This window comes from Eptatretus burgeri, chromosome 2, assembly GCF_056783735.1.
Source record: "Eptatretus burgeri isolate ZD-2024b chromosome 2, Ebu_testis_v1, whole genome shotgun sequence".
Lineage (NCBI taxonomy): Eukaryota > Metazoa > Chordata > Myxini > Myxiniformes > Myxinidae > Eptatretus > Eptatretus burgeri.
In genome coordinates, this window is record NC_140962.1 from 144,051,826 (window position 1) to 144,075,402 (window position 23,577).

The 23,577-nt window shown below is 44.2% G+C and overlaps 1 protein-coding gene across 1 annotated transcript in view; it reads left to right on the plus strand.

Moving 5' to 3' along the window:
• Positions 1 to 20,394, plus strand: part of LOC147033404 (uncharacterized) — a 70,754-nt gene extending 50,360 nt beyond the window's left edge. Inside the window, exons 6-7 of the mRNA XM_085871611.1 lie at positions 10,171 to 10,203; positions 10,455 to 20,394. Coding sequence (XP_085727737.1) covers positions 10,171 to 10,203; positions 10,455 to 10,508 — 87 coding nt within the window. The 3' untranslated portion in view covers positions 10,509 to 20,394. The remainder of the gene's footprint in view (positions 1 to 10,170; positions 10,204 to 10,454) is intronic.
• Positions 20,395 to 23,577: the final 3,183 nt, after the last annotated feature.

Genomic DNA, 23,577 nt, shown 5'->3' on the forward strand with positions numbered 1-23,577 from the left:
CGCACAGCCCTGACGGATGCCTCACTGAAAGGGGAAAGGGTAACAATGACTATTATTTACCTTCAGCAGACAAGATGCATTTTTGTACAATAACAACATAAGAAATGAATTTTTCCCTGAACCCTGTTCTCCTTCATACATCAAACAAAAAAGAATGGTTAACACTGTCTAAAGCTTTTTCTTGATCTAAAAGTAATAAACCAAAACCGGGAGATGTAGTTCGACCGAGACTGATCAAGTCTATCACCAAAAATGATCATATATAGAACGTACTGGAACACAATATGACTGATTAGTGCCAATCAAGAAAGAGATGACTTCCTTTAGACGGGTTGCAAGTGCTTTTGACAATATTTTATAGTCTGTGTTGAGGAGTGACACAAGCCGCCAATTTGCGGTTTCATGCAGGTTTCCTTTCTTCGGAAGGAGACACAAAACTGCTCTCTGGCAGCTCAGTGGCAATTCCCCTTGTTTCAACACTCTCCTGAAAGACCTCAAGGAGAGTAGGGCCTAGAATGTCCCAGGAAGCCTTATAAAATTCAGCCGGAAAGCTATCAAGTCCAGGGGCTTTCCCATCTTTGCTATCCTTGAGCGCAGCAGTAAGTTCTTCAAGAGAAATGCCAGGCTCAAGCAATTGTTGTTGATGTTCAGACAGAGAAGGGAGCAGGTCAACCATCACTTTCCTGTTCTCATTCACAGTTCTTATTGCGAAGAGTTTCGAAAAATAGTCCTGTCGTTCATGCTTAATATCACTTTGGGAGGTCAACAACCCACCATCAGAAGAGCGCAAAGCATGGATCTGTTGAGATGTCTTGATCGTTTTTTCCAAATTGAAGAACCCTTTGTTTGGTGTGTCAAGTTAGATATTTTCGTTCCGCAGTCAGACGAATGCTACGGCCGCCCGCTCTTTCACCATTTCAGCCAGAAGGGTCCTTTTCTCCGACAACTGCTGGACATTCTCATTAGACATTCCAGCTTTCTGCTCACAAATAAGTACAGTAACCCCCCGTTTCTCGCGGGGGTTACGTTCCAAACCTCCCCGCGCTAAGTGAAAATCCGCGATGAATGGATGCCTCCCCAAAAAATCGACTCGTCTGGTCTGGTTGGTTTGGGAGTGATTGGGTTTGAGGTGCCTGAGATCGACTAGTCTGGTCTGGTTGGTTTGGCAGTGATTGGGTTTGAGGTGCCGGAGATCGACTAGTCTGCTCTGGTCGGTTTGGCAGTGATTGGGTTTGAGGTGTCGGAGATCGACTAGTCTGGTCTGGTCGGTTTGGCAATGATTGGGTTTGAGGTGCCGGAGATTGACTAGTCTGGTCTGGTTGGTTTGGCAGTGATTGGGTTTTTGAGGTGCTGGAGATCGACTCGTCTGGTCTGGTCGGTTTGGCAGTGATTGGGTTTGAGGTGCCGGAGATCGACTAGTCTGGTCTGGTCGGTTTTGAGGTGCTGGGTATGAGCAGTGCTCGTCCAACGGCGGCAAACCTTTTTCCTTCCCGAAGCATATATCGAGCACCTTTACCTTAACCTTCTCCTGGAGCGTCCCAGGACCTTCCTCTGGTGCTTCGGTTCCTTGCCAGAAGCCTTAGAAGGTGCAGGGCGTTTGGGGGGCATCGTGGGGCTTGGAGAAAAAACGTAGAAAATATTCGAAGTTCACAAGCAAAACTTTGTCTCGTGCGTTGTGTGACTGGTCGAGCACCACGCGTTATAATTTATTGCTTAAATAATTTATATTTTATATATTATTACCGCGATGTACCGGGGGAATCCGCAGAAAAAATGAGTTACATTCCAAGGGAAAACCCGCGATGAACCGGGGGCGCGATAGGTGAACCGCGATGAAGCGGGGGTTGACTGTATATCGTTTTTTACAGCAGATATCACACCAAATGTGTTGTATGTGCTGTAAGAGCAGTATTGTTGGCAAAAACATTTGATTTGCGACTTTGTGCAGTCCCACCGTTGTCTTAAGTTCAAATATGAACCCTTTTGCGACTCGCATTTTTCCCATACCATTTTAAAAGCTTCTATAAAATGTGCACTTTGTAAAAGTTTCAAATTAAATGTCCAATATGCACTTCCACAGACATGATGAGGAAAGCCACACACCATAACAATAATGTGATCATCGGAAAAACCAGATGGACTTGTATACGAGTTCTTAACAATATTTACCATTTTATGATTCGCATAAAATCTGTCTAGGCGAGCCATTGTCAAAACATTTCTTGATGCACAAATCCATGTATAGTGACGGATATTATGGTTTTGTACTCGCCACACATCCACCAGTATAAACTTTTTAACTAGCTGTGCCAAAGGCACATCGGACTGGGTGGATGAGCACTGGGTGGATGAGACTCACAAGTGTTCCTATCAAGTTGTGGGTTGAGGGTGCAGTTGTAGTCACCCCCCAGACACAACAACATGGTCAAGTCAATGGTGCTTACAAACTCTGCCAACTTATACAGAAAGGCACCTCTTTCAGAGTTAACACTCGGACAGTAAATATTAGTCATCCAAATCTTTAGGTTATGACTGACAAATTGCACAGACAGTAAGTAACCTTTACAAGTTATCTCCGAAGGCTGGAGTCTAGGATGCAACACTATTGCCACACCAGCCTTGGCCTCAACAAGTGCACTTGAGAAAAAAAGACAATCTTTAAAGATTATACGCCACTCATCCTCAGAAGACTGATTTGCATACATCTTCTATAGCATTAGCACATCAATTTTTTTCATTTTGAAAGAGCTGAAACATCTGGAGGTGACGCACGCAACTGCAGTCTTCATTGATGTTCAGGGATACTACTTTCATCTCCATTCTGTCAGTTATTCTGAAGCTCTTTACCAGCCCGAGTAACACTTAACCTTTGGAATTAGGGATCTGACATGTTAACCTGATAAGGTTCATGAATCATACTCATTGCAGTTGTAATGAAATCGTGTAGATTTGGGAAGTAATTGATTTTTACATGTCCTTTCCTGAATGTATCATCCAGGAATTTAATTACACTTTCTTGAGACACTAAGGTTTTGTCGTTTCCCCTCATCCTTTTGAGAGCATAAAGCACTGAATTGTGGGGTAGAAGAGGTTTCGTCCGAATCAAGTGCTTCATTTATGCCCTCCCCTATTACTTGTGGAACACTTACTTTTGGCTCAAGAGATCCCATGGGAACAAGGTTCTGCCCTCTTTGCAGACCCCTCTGAATTTGCCTTGTCCAAGTCCTTCCCCTTGCCATCCCTTTCATCATCATCATCATCATCTGTGAGGGAAGGGTTAACATTTAGCTCAGGGATTTTTCCCTTTATCTATTTCCCCATCACCGTCAGACACAGCTGTTAACTCGGTTGAACAAGCTTGGCTATCAGGACAAACACTTAAGACATCCTGAGGCGCTTCACTATTTTCTGTGCCATGCTCAGAGTTGGCAAGTGGAGCAAGCGAAGCTTCCACACCCGCACAGAACTCCGGTACCACCAAGGGGTTTCCGATGTGGGACGTACCTTGGAGGTCCCGTGAGCCGGACACGATCTGAACCTTATTCTGCTCTTTCGCATCAAAGGAATCAACGTTTGTCCGTTTTTGGCCTTTTTTTTCCTGATATGCATGACGGATATCTCCGTGTCGTCCACACTGTCCTGTACAGTGGATTGTAAAGGAGAGGATTCAACCACTTTCACTTCCTCCTTTGGTGGTGGTGAAGGGGGGGGGGGGTGGGGAATTAATTACGTCACGATCAAACGCCCTCTCCCCAACACCGGTCGGGGTGGACGGGTCTAACGCGTCGTACACCATAGTGGGGGGGGGGGTGGGGTGGGGTTAGACTGCCGATTCACCATCTCCCCATCAGTATATGGTGAGTAGGAATCGTTCCTCACCAGACCTTCACTTTCTTGCGGTGTAACCGCATTGAGACAAACACTCTACACATGCCCGTATGCCCCACACCCAAAACACGTCATGACCTCTGAGGAAGCATCCATTTTATCTTCAAAATCATTGAATTTTGCACTTATCGTGACATTCAGTGTTTTTTCATTTTCAGGCAGTCTCATATAAACCACTCTTTTAAAGGACATGACATGTTTAAACTTATCGCTAACATTTCGCATCGGCACCATTGAGATCCTTGACACAACCGTGCCGAACTTGTTTAACTGGTTACACAAGTCCTGGTTCTTTAGGAATGGTGGAATATTACTAATATTAACTTTAACTGTTGGGGCCTGCAAAGCGAACGCAGAAAGGTAAGTGTTCGGTTCGATGAACAGGCCATGCTCAACAATTGTTGCAACCATGTGTTCCTCCGACACAAACACGACAAACTTCTTATTCATACGAGAAGCAGCACGAATGTTATGCGATTCAACGATGCGACCAATGGCAGAAAGTACATCGTTAAGTTCCAGCTCGCTGGGATGGATGCAAAACACAGCGTGTTTACGAGTTAATGACTCAAACCTCTCAAGGCGGAAACGTTCACCCGCCATTCTAGCTCAGAAAAACATGTTGGTAAATTTTACCGAGAGAATAAGGCGTGTCACAAACACCAAGATATCAATCGATTAAAGTAGAGAAACAACAAAGAACACGGTCGCAGTGAGCGAGAAAAAACCTCCCCCGGCGGCCATGCCAGTCCTTCGGCTTACGATTTTCTCGACATGAGACCATGGGTTCTCTCTCTTCACCAGACAGAAAGGAAAGAACATGGGGAAAAGTTCACAAGTAGAAAAACGAACACATGGGAAAACAAAAAATGGGGAATGTGGAAACGGCATGGCAGATGAGGGGTACTCACGACGCGAAGAAAGGAGTAGCCATGACAGTACACACAATGTACCAACAGCCAGGAGAGAGATGAGAGAGAGAGAGAGAGAATGAATGAGAGAGAATGAGAGGATGAGAATGAGGATGTCCAAATTGGATAGACTAGTACGTGCCCATGAAAAAAAAAAAAATTTTAATAAATAAATTTTCAAACTGCGAGAAACAACCACACAGCCATTTCTTCACTCTCGCGTACACGTACGTGCGTGGCCCGGAAGTTCGCATATTATTCGCAGTTACGATTATTCACAATTTAGTTTTAATACCCAATTATTCCATTAGCGCCAACGTATTTTACCTTTTCGCAATGTCGTGGCAAGGAAAAACAAAAAGAGAAGAGAAGAGAGAGAGGAAAAAAAAATTTACTTCCTGGTTCAGAGCATACCAGCTCACTCTGATGTTACCTAATTTATACACCGTCTAATATGAAAACGATCATAACTTGGGGCATTGTGTTTATCTATAAATGCGCATAAGAAATCGAGAAATTATTAGAATACACGAAGTCATCACTCTCTGGAAGCCCGTACGTTGTAACCTGTAATGGGGAATGCGGCTGTGCTTCCCTTCCCCATTGGCCACGCCCACGCAATAACGTGTCTTGTCATTGGTTTGGTAAATAAATGGCCATAACTTGGGAAGCACTTGTCCGATTAATATCAAACCTTGAAAAGGCACATCCTCAGGTCCCCAGCAATATATCTGGCAAGTTTCAATTATATCGGACCAGTGGTTGTCGAGAAACAGCGGTCACAGACAGACGCACACAGACAGACGCACACAGACAGACGCACACAGACAGACGCACACAGACAGACGCGCACAGACAGACGCGCACAGACAGACGCGCACAGACAGACGCGCACAGACAGACGCGCACAGACAGACGCGCACAGACAGACGCGCACAGACAGACGCGCACAGACAGACGCGCACAGACAGACGCGCACAGACAGACGCGCACAGACAGACGCGCACAGACAGACGCGCACAGACAGACGCGCACAGACAGACGCGCACAGACAGACGCGCACAGACAGACGCGCACAGACAGACGCGCACAGACAGACGCGCACAGACAGACGCGCACAGACAGACGCGCACAGACAGACGCGCACAGACAGACGCACGCACAGACAGACAGACGCACGCACAGACAGACAGACGCACGCACAGACAGACAGACGCACGCACAGACAGACAGACGCACGCACAGACAGACAGACGCACGCACAGACAGACAGACGCACGCACAGACAGACAGACGCACGCACAGACAGACAGACGCACGCACAGACAGACAGACGCACGCACAGACAGACAGACGCACGCACAGACAGACAGACGCACGCACAGACAGACAGACGCACGCACAGACAGACAGACGCACGCACAGACAGACAGACGCACGCACAGACAGACAGACGCACGCACAGACAGACAGACGCACGCACAGACAGACAGACGCACGCACAGACAGACAGACGCACGCACAGACAGACAGACGCACGCACAGACAGACAGACGCACGCACAGACAGACAGACGCACGCACAGACAGACAGACGCACGCACAGACAGACAGACGCACGCACAGACAGACAGACGCACGCACAGACAGACAGACGCACGCACAGACAGACAGACGCACGCACAGACAGACAGACGCACGCACAGACAGACAGACGCACGCACAGACAGACAGACGCACGCACAGACAGACAGACGCACGCACAGACAGACAGACGCACGCACAGACAGACAGACGCACGCACAGACAGACAGACAGACAGACGCACGCACAGACAGACAGACAGACAGACGCACGCACAGACAGACAGACAGACAGACGCACGCACAGACAGACAGACAGACAGACGCACGCACGCACAGACAGACAGACAGACGCACGCACGCACAGACAGACAGACAGACGCACGCACGCACAGACAGACAGACAGACGCACGCACGCACAGACAGACAGACAGACGCACGCACGCACAGACAGACAGACAGACGCACGCACGCACAGACAGACAGACAGACGCACGCACGCACAGACAGACAGACAGACGCACGCACGCACAGACAGACAGACAGACGCACGCACGCACAGACAGACAGACAGACGCACGCACGCACAGACAGACAGACAGACGCACGCACGCACAGACAGACAGACAGACGCACGCACAGACAGACAGACAGACGCACGCACAGACGCACAGACGCACGCACAGACGCACAGACGCACGCACAGACGCACGCACAGACGCACAGACGCACGCACAGACGCACAGACGCACGCACAGACAGACAGACGCACGCACGCACAGACAGACAGACAGACGCACGCACGCACAGACAGACAGACAGACAGACGCACGCACGCACAGACAGACAGACAGACAGACGCACGCACGCACAGACAGACAGACAGACAGACGCACGCACGCACAGACAGACAGACAGACAGACGCACGCACGCACAGACAGACAGACGCACGCACGCACAGACAGACAGACGCACGCACGCACAGACAGACAGACGCACGCACGCACAGACAGACAGACGCACGCACACACAGACAGACGCACGCACACACAGACAGACGCACGCACACACAGACGCACGCACGCACACACAGACGCACGCACGCACACACGCACGGAGAGCGGAGGCATTCCCGTCGACTGCGTGCCGTCGAATTACTCTCGTTTTAATTCTCGTGTCTGGATCCAGATCTTCAACAAAATGCAATGAATTTGTCCTTGTCACATACCTAACCTACCCACCAAATTTCATCCGAATCTGTTCACAACATTTTGAGATATCCTGCACACAAACAGGGGTGAAAACAACTTCTGTCCACCTTTGGTGGGTGGAGGTAACAAGGCCAGAGCAGAGGTTAGAAAGTCGTTATGAGTTCTTATGCAACAATGTGTGAGTGTGATGGCATTTTCTTGGTCAGGTTAGTTTCTCTTTTTTCCTGAAATTGCAGTTGTTCTACTGTTGGATCGTTGAAGTAACTTTGAAAGGAACAGCATCGAGAGCAGGAGGGGATTCCTGCCGGACATTGGCAGAACTGCAGTGAACGCCGTCCAATTGTCGGGGAAATTGCTTGTGCTGTGTGTGGCTTGTGTTGATGTTATTTTGGAGTTCTGGGCGTGCTGTTTAGTCACAGCAGCTTGGCAAGCACTCTAAATGGGCCGCCTCGGCATGCACGGGACCTCGTGGTGTAATTCAGTCTGATCTCGGCTCATGTCCAGCAGCATGCCTCACTTCCACTGACTCAGGCCTGGCTCGTAGGGCTCTGAGTCACACGCTGCGGTTTGAGTTCAAGTGAGGACATCAGCGTGGGAAATAATCAAATCGAACTCATTCACATCGAGTTTCATCTTATTGATCACCACCCTTCCGTCTCCGCCCCTCCCCTCCCATCATAATCTCATTCTTCCCACTCGTTCTGCCTTCTCCACACTCCAAATGCTGAAACATATCTTCCCTACAAGCCCCCGAAGGATTCTTCTCTCCCCTTCTCTCTCTCTCTCTCTTGCACGTTTCAAATCACGAAAGCCTTGTGTTGAGTCATTTCCGTTGCATTGATTCAGTTAATCCACACAAGTTTTGTTGACAGGGGCCCCATGTTTTAGGTCCCAAGTCTGTTTTGAAGCGGGCTACGCATCGTTTCAAGCAGGCCCCCTCTCCCCAGACAGCTGCAGGCATGTGAGGTGTGGAAATAAAATTCCAGCACTATTTAGTATCTCCACGCAGCTGGAACAGCTGATGTCAAAGGGTCAGATTCAGGGCCTCAAATTTTGTGGCAGCTGAGGATGAATGTCAGGCACTGCCACTCAGAGTCGCTGCCACAAAAAAACTGGATTGTTCCTTTGTTTTCCTTTGTTATTGTGTTGCTTCACAAGCAACATGATCTCAAAGGACCGTGAGTGAACGAATACGATAATGAAGTTCAACAAACAAGCCTGTTTTCTTCTTGGCCACGATTTAGAGCAACGGTGAGTGCGAGGCTGAGCATCAGGTTACAGTTTTAAACAATCTCGTCATTTGATAACATAACCCCCAAAATGTATGTCCCCCATTGCCTCCCTCCTTTTTCTCAACACATATAAAAGGCCATTGTTAACTCAGTACGGACATTCATGTTTTTGTCTGACGAAGGAGCTTTGCGGTATCATAAAGGAGGCCTCTGCTGCACATGCTGTTTATAGCAACTCGAGGTATCCTGGGGAAAATGGTTCTGCTGCACAATGTCAAGGGGTCAAGTGTCAGTAATTACCTCTGCAACCGAAGCTGGATGGAGGTTGTGGTTTCACCCATGTCTGTCTGTTTATCTGTAAGCAGGATATTTAAAAACGTTGTGGACCAATTTGGATAAAACTCTGGACAGGTTGAGATTAATTTTTTTCGATTTTGGTGAAGATCCAGATCTGGATAATGGAATTTTTAAAGTGCTTCTTCACCATTGAGAGATGGCGCCAAAATCAATGTATCGCATGGTATTTCAAAAACTTGTCGATGGGTGATGACAAAACGTGGTGGATGAATTTGTCAGGTGAAGAGAGCAAACCAATTAGATTTTGGTTCAGGTCTGAATCCCGATGTGGCCCGTTGGTGGGATACAAAACGTAAACTGTTCAGCCTCGAGGAGGTGTGCACTCTGCCAAGTGCCATTCTAGTTCCTCAAATAATCGATATCTTCCTTTTTCTATTCTTCTCTTATAAGACCAGTTTTAATGCCTTGCAAGTTGTGTTTGATATTTTATTCATAATGTGAACCATTGTTACAGCCCTTGATATCCATCATGGGTATTTTGTCGTCACCGTCATCACCATCAGCCTGTTTTCATTCCACTGCAGGAGTGAGGCCCACATTAAATCATGCTGGTGGTATTGGCATACTCGCCATGATTGCCAAGTGTTAGTTAGCGAGAAAGTTTGGGCTGGAATTTGTAATTTGTTCAAGGTGCCGGGGACAACTCTCCGATTCACGAAGGACCCTGTGGGATATTTAACGTCCATGAATGACGAGTGCTGATGGACTGTTCCTCAAATTGAAAGTCCATCCAAGGGAAGGTACTTGATGCTGTCCTGCCTGTGAAACACCAGGATGACCTTTTAGCGCTGTGTTGAGATTCAAACCGAGGTTAAAGGACTCAGAGGCAAGTGTGCATACCTCGGGGCCATCCTGTCATCTCCATGGGTATTTGGTTCTCTATAAATAATCTTGCTGCTCTCTTTCTGTTGCTAATGTCTTTTCCTTTCTGTCTCCCCAACCCACCACCATTTTATCTACCTTCACTTCATCCCTCCTCGCAATAAGCCTCAGCAGGTTGCTCAACAAGAAGAGCCTGAGGTACGTTACTGCCGCACGCTCTTGTGATCTTTTTTTCCCTCCAAACTCTTCATGAATATTTTGAAAATTGTTTTTGCAAACATGTTGTGAAGCACTCATAAAGCTTTTGTCCGCACGATGTCACATGAGCAGTAAGATGCGGCGATTTGTGATGGTTCCAGATTGTTTATTGATAAAGCTGATCACTTGTTGGTCGTACACTTTCAGCCCAAGCCGGTGACAAACTGCCAACCTTTTCTAACCCTCTTTAGGAGCAGCAAGAAGCTTCAAGCCATGAATCGGAAGAAGCGGAAGAAGATAAGTGACGACTTTGCCGCACCACCGTCAACGTCATCGGGGAGAATAGGTTTTGGAAGAAGGAATAGGTCCACCATTGTATATTCCTTGTTGGAGGGTATAGCTAGTTATGTTTGAGCTTCTGTCACTTCAATGCAATTTTTGTGGCCTTCATCACATGTCGCTAATGGAGACAAACACGTCTTTCTTCGGAATTGGTGAAACAGCAGGTGTGAAGAAAGATTAGGGTTTTTTATTTTTATCCACGATGACATGAGTTGCAGGGATTTTTGTTGGATTTTGTTGTTGTTGAAAGCTTTGGGTCTCTCCTTTTCTTCCTACTTCTGGCTTTGTGGTCATTTTCATGAAGGCTCATCAGATATCCTCTCCATTCATTAATGGAGAACGGAATTGCGGAACACGATCAAATCGGTGCAAGTAATGTGATTCGGCCCGTTACAATCGTACTGCTTAAATATACTACCCTTGTGTACACCTATTAAAAAAAAAAGTAATGCAAATAATGAAGGCCTTCAACCAAAAAGGAATTCTAATTCCAATCGTCAAATCCAACTCGACTCTAATGTTCTACGGCACGAAAGGAGCGGTTGGTGATGAATTGCATGGAACTGCGTTGAGAACTTGCGTGGCACGTGGAATTGCGTGAAACGGAACGCTCCACAACTTGCGCCGGTAGTGATGGTTGGCTCCGTTTTCTTCATCACAAGCCGGTTTTTGTTTGTTTGAGATCAGACCCAAAGAACTCTCATCAATATTATATTTTCCTCTCTGTTTTACAGGACTGTTGTCTTTAGAAATATGAAATTTGCTTGGGGTTGTGATAAGGGTCGCACACATAAACAGCTTTTGTTTTGGTCTCCTCTTCAGACTTTTTTCATCTTTTTCTTTGTCGAACCAAAACAAGTTGCTCCACATGCACTTTGGCGTGAGAACCACAAATCATACCTACCTCTGTTTCCTGTCATATCAGTTTATACATTTCTACTGGTCTTTTATAGAGCTTTTTAAAAATGTATATAATCAGGTTATTTCTTCTTCACTTCACATTGCTGTTTGATAAAGGAGCTGATATTTTGGGAGAGGAGGTGGTTGGGTTTTAACTCCCCTTCCTTACCGGCACTGAAAATATTCCGTCTTTGTTCTGGATTTCCCATTAAGCGACCGTTCTGGTTTGAAATCAAATAAATCCTTGAAGGGATGTTTGAACCCATAATGCAAAAAGCCATTTGTTTCAAACTCGCAATCGTTGACATTTTGTCTCGGCGATGTCACCCACATAAAACCCTCGGAAGCCCGTCTCATCATGTTCGATGATTCGGATGCGTACTTTTGTTTCGAGCTCGTCGACCGTTGGCGTACGCTCGTTCTGTCTATCCTCACCCACTCTCCGATTTGTATACCTCATGCAACAAGTGTTTCATCATTTTTTTTATTTCAGCTTCATTCAATGTTTTGGTACAAAATACGTTATCCACTCCCTATCTCCCACACCTCTCCTCCCAAACCCCCAACCACCCCAGCGCTCTCAACCACTTGCAGTGTGACTCCCGATCGATGTTTGCGTCGTCGTTCTTTTTTTTGTCGTTTATAATTCTGGAGTTACTTAAACAAGGCAAGGGAGCACTTGCACATATCAGGGATTCTTACCTCCGATGCAAACGCGCAGTTGCTTTTGGGCGTACGCGGGCCCACTGTTTGTCTTCTTTTTGTTGTTTGCTTTTGCAAAATGCATCGTGCAGGGCGATGGTTCGAGTGTTTTCTTCTTTGTGATGAAAAAGTCTGGCCTCCTTCACCCTCATTCTCAACCTCGGACCTCTCGTTCCTTCAGGCCTCAGACTGCTGTGGAACTTTTTTTTTTTTTTTTTTTTACATTTTTCTGTTTTTAAAGCGAGCACGGATGGTTTTGAAGACTGTTGCTTCAACGTGCGACACTTTTGTTGATGTAACACAGGTGGTGTACATGGTTTCATGGATAAATTATTTCAGACGTTTCTTTTTTTTTTTTCATTTTCCCGGTGCGTGAACAGTCTGCAAAAAGTCTTTCCGTTGTAAACATTCTGAACCTTTTTTTTTTATGGACAAACTTTAATTCTATTTTCACTTGCAATGTTCAGTGAGCACTGGTTTTTAAGAAAAGAAAAAAAACAACAACCGAAAAACCTCCCGTTTTCCTGCTTTTTTATTTTTGTCATTGACATTAATTACTGGCAGTACTTGCTCATTCAAAAACCGTCCCCCACCTCTGTCTCCTGATGTGCTCAGCTGACAACGAGTATCTGCTTCTTGATTCTGCGAGTTCCTTCGTGGTTCTTCCATTGTCTGTGCTGAAGCAGTATTTCATATTTGGCTTTTGCTGTTTATATTTGATTGTGTATGCAGTGCCTTGCAAACCAGCCGTCATTTCGGGTTAGCCGATTTCGCATGCAATTGGTTTGGTCTGCTTTCGTCAACAAAGTTGACATGAAGTGCAGCCTTGACAGTTCCATTGTCGGAGCTCAAAATATTTGCTTTGTAGTTGTTTTTAAAAGCTTTCGAAAAAACCAAAACGGACACATGCTGAATTATACCCTTGATTTGTGTTACCAACCTAATGGTTGTGTCTGTTTCCTTCAGGCAAGTTTCCATTATGAAGAGTGTGTGCCTCGCTTTATGGTATATTATTCCCCTTGTATATCTGCATGTATTCTGACTCTGCTATCTTTGTACCTGATTATCTTGACTTCACTGCCTCCAGTTCCCATCTTGATGTCAAAAAAATTTGAAACTTTTACAAAGGAGTTGTTCATTCCTCGACTGATGATGCACCTCTCTAATTTCCACGCAGCTGTTCTTTTAAAATTTTAACTGAACCAAGTTTTGCCGACCTGGTATCGACATTTTGATTTGGAACACTCCACTTGCCTAGCGGTCCCCAGGCACCAATTTCAGATCTTGAGGAATGCATCTTTCTAAAATAACTCCCGAAGTAAAATAATGCTCCTAAATTTTAGCCCCTTAACCCGGATAGATTTGTTTTAGTGTTGTGGGCCGATCCTGTAAGAGTAGGCTGTGGACATTTTTGGGTTTTTTTTTTTTACACGTGAATTACACCCTTTTTGTTGGCAGTTTTGGGATGCTCGTATCTTACTATTGGGTAAAGATGTTAAGCTATAACGTTGATCCCTGGTAATTTTCACCCATGCTTATAAAAGCTTCCCTCAAAATCTGTCTGGTCTTTTGCCTTTTACAAGTGCTAGGCATTGTTTTTTTGCCTTGCTTAATCTTTCAGGAAGTGAGGGTTCACCCCAGTACCTGCACAAATGTTAAAAATGAAAATTCCATTTTTAGATTCATCACTTTTACGTCTAGCTCTGTCCAACCGAGAAGCATGGATCGATGATATCATTTATCTGTGCATGGTCGATGCCAAACAGTGGATCTGCAAGAAAATTTGTTTTAAATAATAGAAGCTCCTCATTCGAGTGGATCGATGACCCTGACGACTCTTACCCCCGGTGTATTGAAACCAGACTTAAGATGCATCACAAAATGGGGCTGCTTTAGATCTGCACCAGATTTCATCTTTCTGGATCAGTTCTTTATGTTGCAGAATTTATTTATTTTTGATTATGGTTTTATACAATGTTGTGCACCTGTATCACTGACTGTGTAAAACGTTCAGTGCTGAAGCAATAAATATCAGTTCCTTATACAATGTCCATGTAACATCTATGATATTTCAGACATGTGTTACTCTAGTCTATGTATAACAGGCACGTCTATCGTCCTCAAACCAAAAATCCCATCTTCACACACCAAGGCCAAAGTGCCTTTCTTTCTCATATGGTGCTATGGCAATGACGAAGACAAGAAAAAAGATCAAATTGAAATCAGCTGCGGTCATTAACAGTACTATGTTAAAGTTTTGTGAAACAAAGCGAGTCAGAAAGCAGACTCTATGTTGCTTTCTATTTGAGTGATGCAATTGCTTATGAATGGTGATTTCACACAGAGACCTACTCTGATGTCTCAACAGCGTCCTTTACATACGGACAGTGTGCGATCCATTTGATGGACTTCATCAATGACATTTTGTGACAAAAGCTCACTCTGCTTACAGTACCTGTGATCACCGAGAGAGAATGTTCCTTCAGATGGTGTCTTTGTTCTCCTGGACTTGGTACAGTTTTATTGTGTGTTGTCCAGGGCTACAACTGGAACATTTAAGTGTATGTTTGTCTGCAGTGACCGTGGACAGCCACATTGGACAGCCAAGTTCCTATCCATTCTCTCTTTTTTTTTGTTCTGCATTGTGAGAAAAAAATGATGAACTGGTGTCAGTATTTGTGTGATATCCGACTGCTTAAAGCATGACTACCACCTGACCACTACCATTATACAGTACCTTCATTTTGACATTACGTTCATTATCTGAAGGTGTTACCAAACAAAAATTGTAATCTATTTTAATCCTATGACCGGCAAGCAAGGGAAAGTATTACAAAAACTTTAAGCTATCATCAGAAACTTCAGGGACTCCAAGCTCAGAAGTATTTTTGAGATCTGATGGCATTAGGAGGGATAGCTGGGCAAGCAACTGGAGATGATCGCATCCTGATGGTTTATCAGATGTCCAGATGGACCAGACAGGATATCAAAGGGATATAACGTTTTTGTAAGTGGAGAACGTGCCCGGAGGATTGCAATCGCATGTGGATTACAATTGCACTTCTCTTGGTCAAGACACTTCTGGCTACTCATTATATCGTGTGGCGAAAGAAATTAGTTGGATCACTGCAGATGACGTCTTCAGTACCGTTTCTCTTGGTGACCTCGTGTCGAGGTCTTTCCAACGCATTCTCGGCTGAAGTCGATGCTCATCAACCCAGCAAATACAGAGCTTGTAGTTTTTATCGAGAGTGGTTCGTCGGTAACAGTTGAACACAATGGGACAAACAATGTTGTATTTTTAATGTCCAGAAGATTTAAATGCTTTTTGTCTTGGCCATTATATACTCCTAAAGATTGGTGTTTGGTGCCATTTCAGTGCATAATCTGCTCTGTCGATGCTCCAGAACTGCTCGGACAAGGAGTCCCACCAATGGACTATCTTCCAAGGAGCGTGACTGCAACCAGGCCCTGCTACCAGCATTCCTCAATTGTTGAAATCTTCCTGGCTCTGCTGCCAAGCATTTTTAGTTGCTACATTTTGAAATCGTATTTCATAATCAAGCCAAAGGAGCCTGACTGGTGCAATGCATTTCACACCTTAGGCTTTGATGTAAGTTTGTGTTTGCCTTTCGAAGAGCAAGAACAAAACACCAGGCTCATCTGAGATCAACACTTTCATTCCTTATTTCATATAAATTCTGCTGGCAACTCGTCAAAACCGTCTCAGGAACATGTATTTCTTCAGTTCGCCTCTTCCTACCTGTAAATTTGAAGAAATACCTGGACCAACAACACCGGCAACGGATTTTATAGGCATTTGTGCACTCGTCAAAACCTGTGCATCACTGGCTGCTCCTCTTACAATGCTCTTCTGTATCTTCTTGGAGGGTTACCTCCCCTCCATATGGAAGGTGGTTTGTACCATTCCTATTCATATGAAGGGTAGTAAGACAGACTCTGACGCCAGAACATTTCCCCTTCTTTTCATAATCAGCAAGGTAATGGAATCAATAATCTCAGTCGACTTCAAAACCTATCACTTCAACTCTTGAATTTCACTTCAAGGCCTTCCTCTGTAGCTCTATGGAGTACTGTCCTCCTCTATGGGCTGGTGCCCTGCTTCACACCATGTACTTCTTCATTCCTTTAACATTACCAGCACTTCCGGTCATCCTCCATCCATATTCATCATCTTTTCTGCCCTCATTAACCTTCCCCAAGCCCACCCATTCCTTACTATGTATTCTGTTTTCTCCTCTCTCTCCCTACTTTTCATTTTTTGTTCTATTTCTCTTTCATCCCCAATTTTCTTTTTTTTTATTGCTGTATTTGACCTGTGTTCAGCTTGTTCACCCCCTGTGTTCTCCTCCCACTCCCCTTGATCTCATTCTTGCTCCAAGTGTCCCTCTTATGTCCCTTTACTTTGCTTGTTGGCATGTTTTCCCCTTTCCACCATGTTGTTCTTTGAGCAGTGTCACTGGATGTGTAAGTCTTTGATGCCCTCTGGTGCCCATCCATGGCCACTAAACATTCTGCCAATAGTATTTGCATTCATATTGACTGAAGATAGATTCCGTTCATGTTACGTCAACAATATGTCGTATGGAGCACAGTCCATCTCCTGTTCTTGTGTTGGCAGCCTGAGTCCCTCAAGGCAGTGTTCTGGAACATCCTGTTCCCGGTTTCCAGAAATTAACTCTCGGCATCTTTGAGAAGGACTTGATATCATTTTGGAGATGACTCGACTCTGTCGCAGAATGTTCTTCACGCCGATGACAGGCAAACTTCAGCCGCACCCTTGTCCATCAATCTGGAAAAAATAAAATTGTCAATCACCTGTAATTTGTCATTCAATGCTTCTGAGTCCCACACACACATTTTCTCCACATAAAGATTACATGGCTAATTCTCCAATTTACTTGTGCACCCAACCTCTCAGAGATGTGCAGCAATTTTTGGAGCACCTTAGACAATCTTTTGTTGACCTTGCCTTCACCAATCATATATCTTCACTGACCTCCAGAGTTGGAAGAGCATCTTGGAATCATTATGCAGAGTTAAATCATATCTTAACCATTGTCAGACCCTAACAGTATATATATATATATATATATATATATATATATATATATATATATATATATATATATATATATATATATATATATATATATATATTATATACGTTCATACATACACACGCAGTCATAATCTTGACTACGACTATGCTATTCGAGCTGAAGAAGCTGCAGAAGGCAACTGTGAAAAGCTACACAAGGTAAGCCCTTTACTGTTTATAACTTCGCAGAGATCTTCCACAGCTGTAAAGATGTTCACAAGTACTACACATGAGAATCCCAATGCCACACGCACCCTCAGCTGCTGGAAGGGTTTCATCGTTTGTTGGCGAATCATCAGTGACGGCACAGACAGAAACATGCACCACAGAGATTTTTAAGCATGTACCAGGTGTCAATGTCAAAAGCAGTCAACATTTAAATGAAAATCAAAGACCCACTCACATCTGTCGCTGATTCGCCAACAAGCGATGAAACCGGTTCGGCAGCTGAGGGAGTGTGCAGCATTGGGATTCTCACGTATGTACTATTTGTGAACATCTTTACAGCTGTGGAGGAATTCTGGGACGCGTTTGAAACAGGAAACGGCTTACCTTGGGTAGACTTTCATGATTGCTTTGTGCAGCTTTCTTTGGCTGGAAGAGCATGGGAGGAGTCTATTTATTTATTTATATAATCCTAACCACCTGTGTTTGATTAGGTGACAGCTAATTGGTTATTTCCTCCATTCACAGGTGAGAGATGCTTTGTTTTTCATACATATTCAGTATATATATATATATATATATATATATATATATATATATATATATATATATATATATATATATATATATATATATATATATATATATATATATATATATATATATATATATATATATATACGCACCATGGAATGCAGATCTCGTATGTGAGCTGGTGTTGCCAGATCTCACTTTATGCCCCCAGAAGTGGAGAATTCCAATTCCTTGAACCTAATTGGAATGATTAAACTGGGGTGCAGGGCCCACTCCTCCTCCACTGCAGATACATCGTTTGCCTTGTCGTCTTCTACCTCATCTGATCTTGGCCCACCTGTTCTCAGCCATTCATTTCTTTTCCAGCTCCACCATGTAACACCTTGCTTACCCAGCAAATCCATACCTCATCACCCTCTCCTAATTTAGGCAAATTACTCCTCTCCACGAGTTTGTCTTGTTCTTCCCTCCCTCTACCCCCCCCCCTTCTCCAGAATGTGAACTCTTGTTCTTTCCTCACCCCATTAAAATTGGTGAGCTATCACAATTTCTTGACATTTCCTTATTCCCCTCACTGGATTCTTCTCTCATTGACTTCCCCTCTCCATGTCACCTGCATTCTTCCACATTCACCCCATTTCTCAGCTACTCCAGTCTCGTATCTTAATTATTATTTCTTCACTTTTCCTGCTTCTATCTTGTCATGTCCCTAGTTTTGTTGCCTGTAAGTTCGTTACCTTTCTCTTCTTGTCTGCCAGTTCCTCATTGCCCCCATTGTGTTGGCCTTGCGCCCTCTGCTGAACGGCTGTACTACGAGCCTCAAACTCTGATAATTAACACATATTTGAGGTGACAATTAGAAATCCTTAATTTTGTATATCCATGCTCTAATTAGTTGCGCACGTGACCAAATCATAAATTATTTCAAAATTAACACTTTAATAATCAGCTGCTTATCAATACAGAAGCAATAAAGGATGTGGGGCAAAGCAAGAAGTTGTAGATGCCTTTAATTAATCACCGTAACGTTAAAAAATAATCTCGTGACAATAAGGAACTGCTCCACGAAGCTGAAACTCGGTGCAGATGTATAATCGGATCCACATGTTTCTTAACTGTGAGTTTCGAGACACTGGGTGGTGGCCCATGTGGTCATCTATTTACTGCAATGAGGGGAAATTTTAAGCATTCTTTCAACTTGATCTATGTTTTGGCCCCGGCCGTACGTGCTCGCTTTTGAGGAAGTACCTACCTCGAAATGTTATGAATCTTCGATGTGTAATTTGACCACCTCCAGAAGAGAAACTTTGAAATGTCTACGACTTGAAAATTACAAAAGATGCACTGTTTGAATTGTCCACCATCCAAGCTCTCGGACTTCTAGAGCACTTTCTTGGAGCTCAGATTAAACTTGCTCGGGATTCAACGTTTCTGCTCAGCACCCCTCCCTGTCTGGTGTTAATGTAAGAACTTCTCAAAACGTCAGTGAAAGGAGGATTCCAGTTACAAGCGCGAAGATTGATGAAACCCCCTAAACATTTGTAATTGGCGGATTCATTATTTTTTTATTCTACTCATTTACTAATATAACTTAGTTTCAAAAAACAACAACAAAACAATTCATCAATATCTGAGATGGTCAGCTGGCATCCTCGGGAACTTTTGTAAAATTAGTGGAGTTGGCATGCATTGACCCGTTTAGAATATATCTCAGCGGTCAGAAATTCTTTAAAACCTGAAGAGCAAACCATTTTACCAGAAAGCGAGATCTTTGCGTTTGGGGGTTGTCCTAAAGGGTACCTCTCCACCGTCGGAGAGGAGATCTGTCCGATGTTGGGCAAGCTGGAATCTGTAGATGCAAACGGATTGGGCTCCTGAAGTGGTTAGTTTTGTGGTTTGCTTTGGTTAGGCAGGGGGTGGAGGGGGGGGGGATGTCCAATAAAAAAATAATCAATAAAACGTGCCTTTGATCAGCATACTTGAGCCATCCTCTGCTTTTTCAAACTTTTAACTCTCCTCTTTTGGCTTTAAAGTAAACATCACAGGCCTGGTTCTTTTTGGAACAATGTGAGTTTGATGATGCACATCCATGGAAGCTTGTAAATTTGCAGGTGCCTCTTTAAGCCATGCTTAAGGAATCAAAAACTACGTTTGTAAATTTTATTACCCTAATGGTTTGGTAGTGTTACATGTTGAATGATGACTTGTTAACCTGGTGACCTTGTTACCTGGTGAATTTGAAAAAACAATTGGCAGCTCCCCTTATGAAAAATTTTCTTCATTTACTGTTAACTGTTTTCATGAATGGAAAGATATTACTGCAATGTTCGTTGCATTTTCCACATGTTTCTATTATTTTCTTTTTGCATTCATTCTGTATTCTTTGAAGGTGACATTACTTGTCATAATAAATTTTGATACCTTTCCATTGTTGCATTTGGTTCATTCTGACTTTCCTTGAAGTCCGATGTACACGAAACGAGCTGCCGGGGAGGGAATTGCTTCGCACGTTTCTCTCCGTGGAATGCGTGTCGGACCGCAATTCCATTACGAATTCGGTCTACCGGTTGCATCATCACTCGTGTGTGACCGCAGGTTTCGGTGGCGATCTGGAATTTGTTCAGGGTCTCCACACCGCACTCGCTTTGTAAAAAAAAAAAAAAAAATCAAGGGCACGCATAGGAGTGTTTCATTGTTTGGAGTCTCGAGAATGTTTTATTGCCGAAGTTTTGCAATGACTGTTTATTAGAAAGCGATTTGAAACAAATGAGGCTCTTTCAACTTTTTCTTTTTGTTCATCTGTGCACACGTTTCATCGCCGAGAATCTTGTTTTCAAACTTTCCGTACTTTAGAGATGTTGCCTGTTTGGGGATTGTCTCGTTTAACTCTTTTCAAGTATAACATTTTTATTTATTTTATTATTACTCCTTTTTCAATCCTCAACGTCATATTTGTTTTACTCCACTGTTGTGATGTTAAGTTCGTTGCATGTAAACGTTTCTTTTATTTCTGAAGATCACAGCTGGTATGCGTTGCTGGATTTATTAGGTTATTCAATGCTTCAGACTCCTTGCAGTGACCGCCATTGGCCGTGAGAATGATTTTGTGTTTAAGACTGGAAGTTACTGTTAACGTCAAATATCTACGCAGTGTGTGCCAAGAGTGGATCGTGCTCATGGGAGGCTATGCTACCACAGCCTGTCTTGTGAGCAACACCAAAAGTTCATTCGTGCTTTTGATTACATTTTTCATATGTATGATTGTACACGTGCCTTCCAGGATAACCGAGAGGTATTCATACTCACCTTTGAGCTATTGAGCCTGGGTTTTAACCTCGGTTCAGCTATAACCTGTCACCCTGGTGTTTCGCATGCAGGGAGAACCATCAGCCTGTGTGCCGACCCCCGGATAGACGTTTAAGTCGAAGGACCTGTGTGCCAGCACTGGTTTTTGGTGGACATGAAAAGATCCCATGGTGTTCGCAAAGATTAGGCAAGTTATGGTCTGCATCCTCAACAAATTCCAAAGTCTCGCCAACCCACGTTTGACAATTATGACGAGTATGTTCATTCCCTCCTCCCCCCCCCCCCCATAATGAGTTGAGGCCTTTGCCATTCAGTTGACTGAAATGAGACCGGTGTGATGATGCGATGTGATGATCGTATACGATGCAACCAGTTGTACAATCCAACGTCCCCTATTGGTGCATCAAATGGAGGTAAATGTTGAGAATATGTAATACTGCTGTAGCCGGTTTTGGCATTGCTCCAGAATGAAGATTTTGATAATTTTCACAAATGATTTTGTTGACTTTTCCCCCTTTATTTGTATTTCAACAACACCTACGATTCCAATATTTGTACTCAAACAGAACACCATAGCGTCCTTTGCACGACAGTGCTCAGAATATAGACGTCTCGTGGTTTCACCTGTTTTACATCCCCAGCTGCCATCTGTCATGTTCGATGACATTCTTTTCCCAAACTTTGCTCCACTTTTCTGTAATGCAGTGGTATCCAGCAGCAGCTGAAATATCTATCCAAATGACTTGTACGAGGAACAATCAAAACTCTTATTTTCCCCCAAATGTTTCAGAAATGAAAGTATTACTTCGATGCGGGACATTCATGCAGTTGGTATGAGATGTCGTAGTCCAGTTCCCGCCAACCTTTGTGTTGTCGTGTCCGGGTGGTTTTCACCCCTTCCTGGACGGATGGCAAAGCTTCTCCCTTGAAGGTAACAACCGAGACGAGGAGATTAATGCGTGCGTGTTAATGGGGAGTTATGGCAGAGGGACGTTCCTCCCAGGAGGAGCACAGCAGAGGGGAGCTGCACCAGGACAGCACACAGCTAGTGTTTTAAAAGGAATACATTTAATGAAAATAACTGAATATTTACAATGGATAGTTATACAAAAGGTAATGATAATAATTATAACTCGCATCCGTTGAAGACAAAGTCTTCGATATCCCCTACCATCGTAAATGAGGACAAGCAGCAAAAGGCACCAGTTCAATTTATTCTTGATGTGTGTACCAAATTTCATAAAGAAATAGTTAATAGTTTTGCAACTATGCTCTGGAAACAAAGGTTAACCTCAATTATTTCTTGATACCCAACTTGTTTCCATGGAAAGTGACAGAAATTTTTTTGGGGGAAATCTTTAAATATCAAAAGGCACCAGTTCACCACTTGCTTGATATGTGTACCAAATTTCGTAAATATATATTGAGGGGATTTGTAGTTAAGCTCCGGAAACGAAATGTGACGGACGGACGGAACCCATTTCTATATCCCCCGCCAACTTCGTTGGTTGGCGGGGGATAATGAAGTAAGCAAATCCTGCAGTCGAGGTGCCTCCCATACAGACAAAGGGGACACAAAATGAAAGGAAAAAACTTCCCTTTTCACCATTCCTGCACTTAGCTTGGTCCAGAGCTGATCCTTGTGGAACTGGAATTGAGGCGCTTCTATTGGCATGTCAGGCAATCCGCGAGCGGCACTCCACACCAAGGCTTAGAGCCCCAGTGTAACGGCTTCATGTGCTCCAATCGTCCTCACTGACCCGAGCAAGAGCAAAAGGCCAGCGTCTTCCTTCACCGTGTGAGCAAAATCTCCCCAACATGAAATCAATGGCCGTGTGATCGTCCTTGGCGTGCGCTCACCTTTTGCTCTCCCCTCTCCAAACAATGCGCCTCGTGCCTCCACTCTGATCACAGCTCTCCACAAAATGCACGAGCCTACTGAGTATGATGCCTCTCAAAATATCCAGCCTCCTGATCATGGCTCTCCCAAAAATGCACAAGCCAACTCCTTCCTCCTCTCTCCTCTTAAAATGCACAACCTCCTTCCTTTGATTTCGATCATACCGATCTATCTCCTTCGCCTCCGGGGCGTCGCCTGCTCACCCCAAACCCGGGAAGGCAGGGCTTCTCCTCCTCTGCGAGCTTCTAACATCACGCCCATCAATCGTTCCTCGGGGGCGTGACCGCTTGTTGTCAACCTTTGAAGGCTGGGCTTTCTGTCTGTCTGTTTGTTGTAGTTTCAGGGACGTGTTCCCCATCTTTATTGGCAATCTTGAAATATATAAACATAGTGAAAAATCACA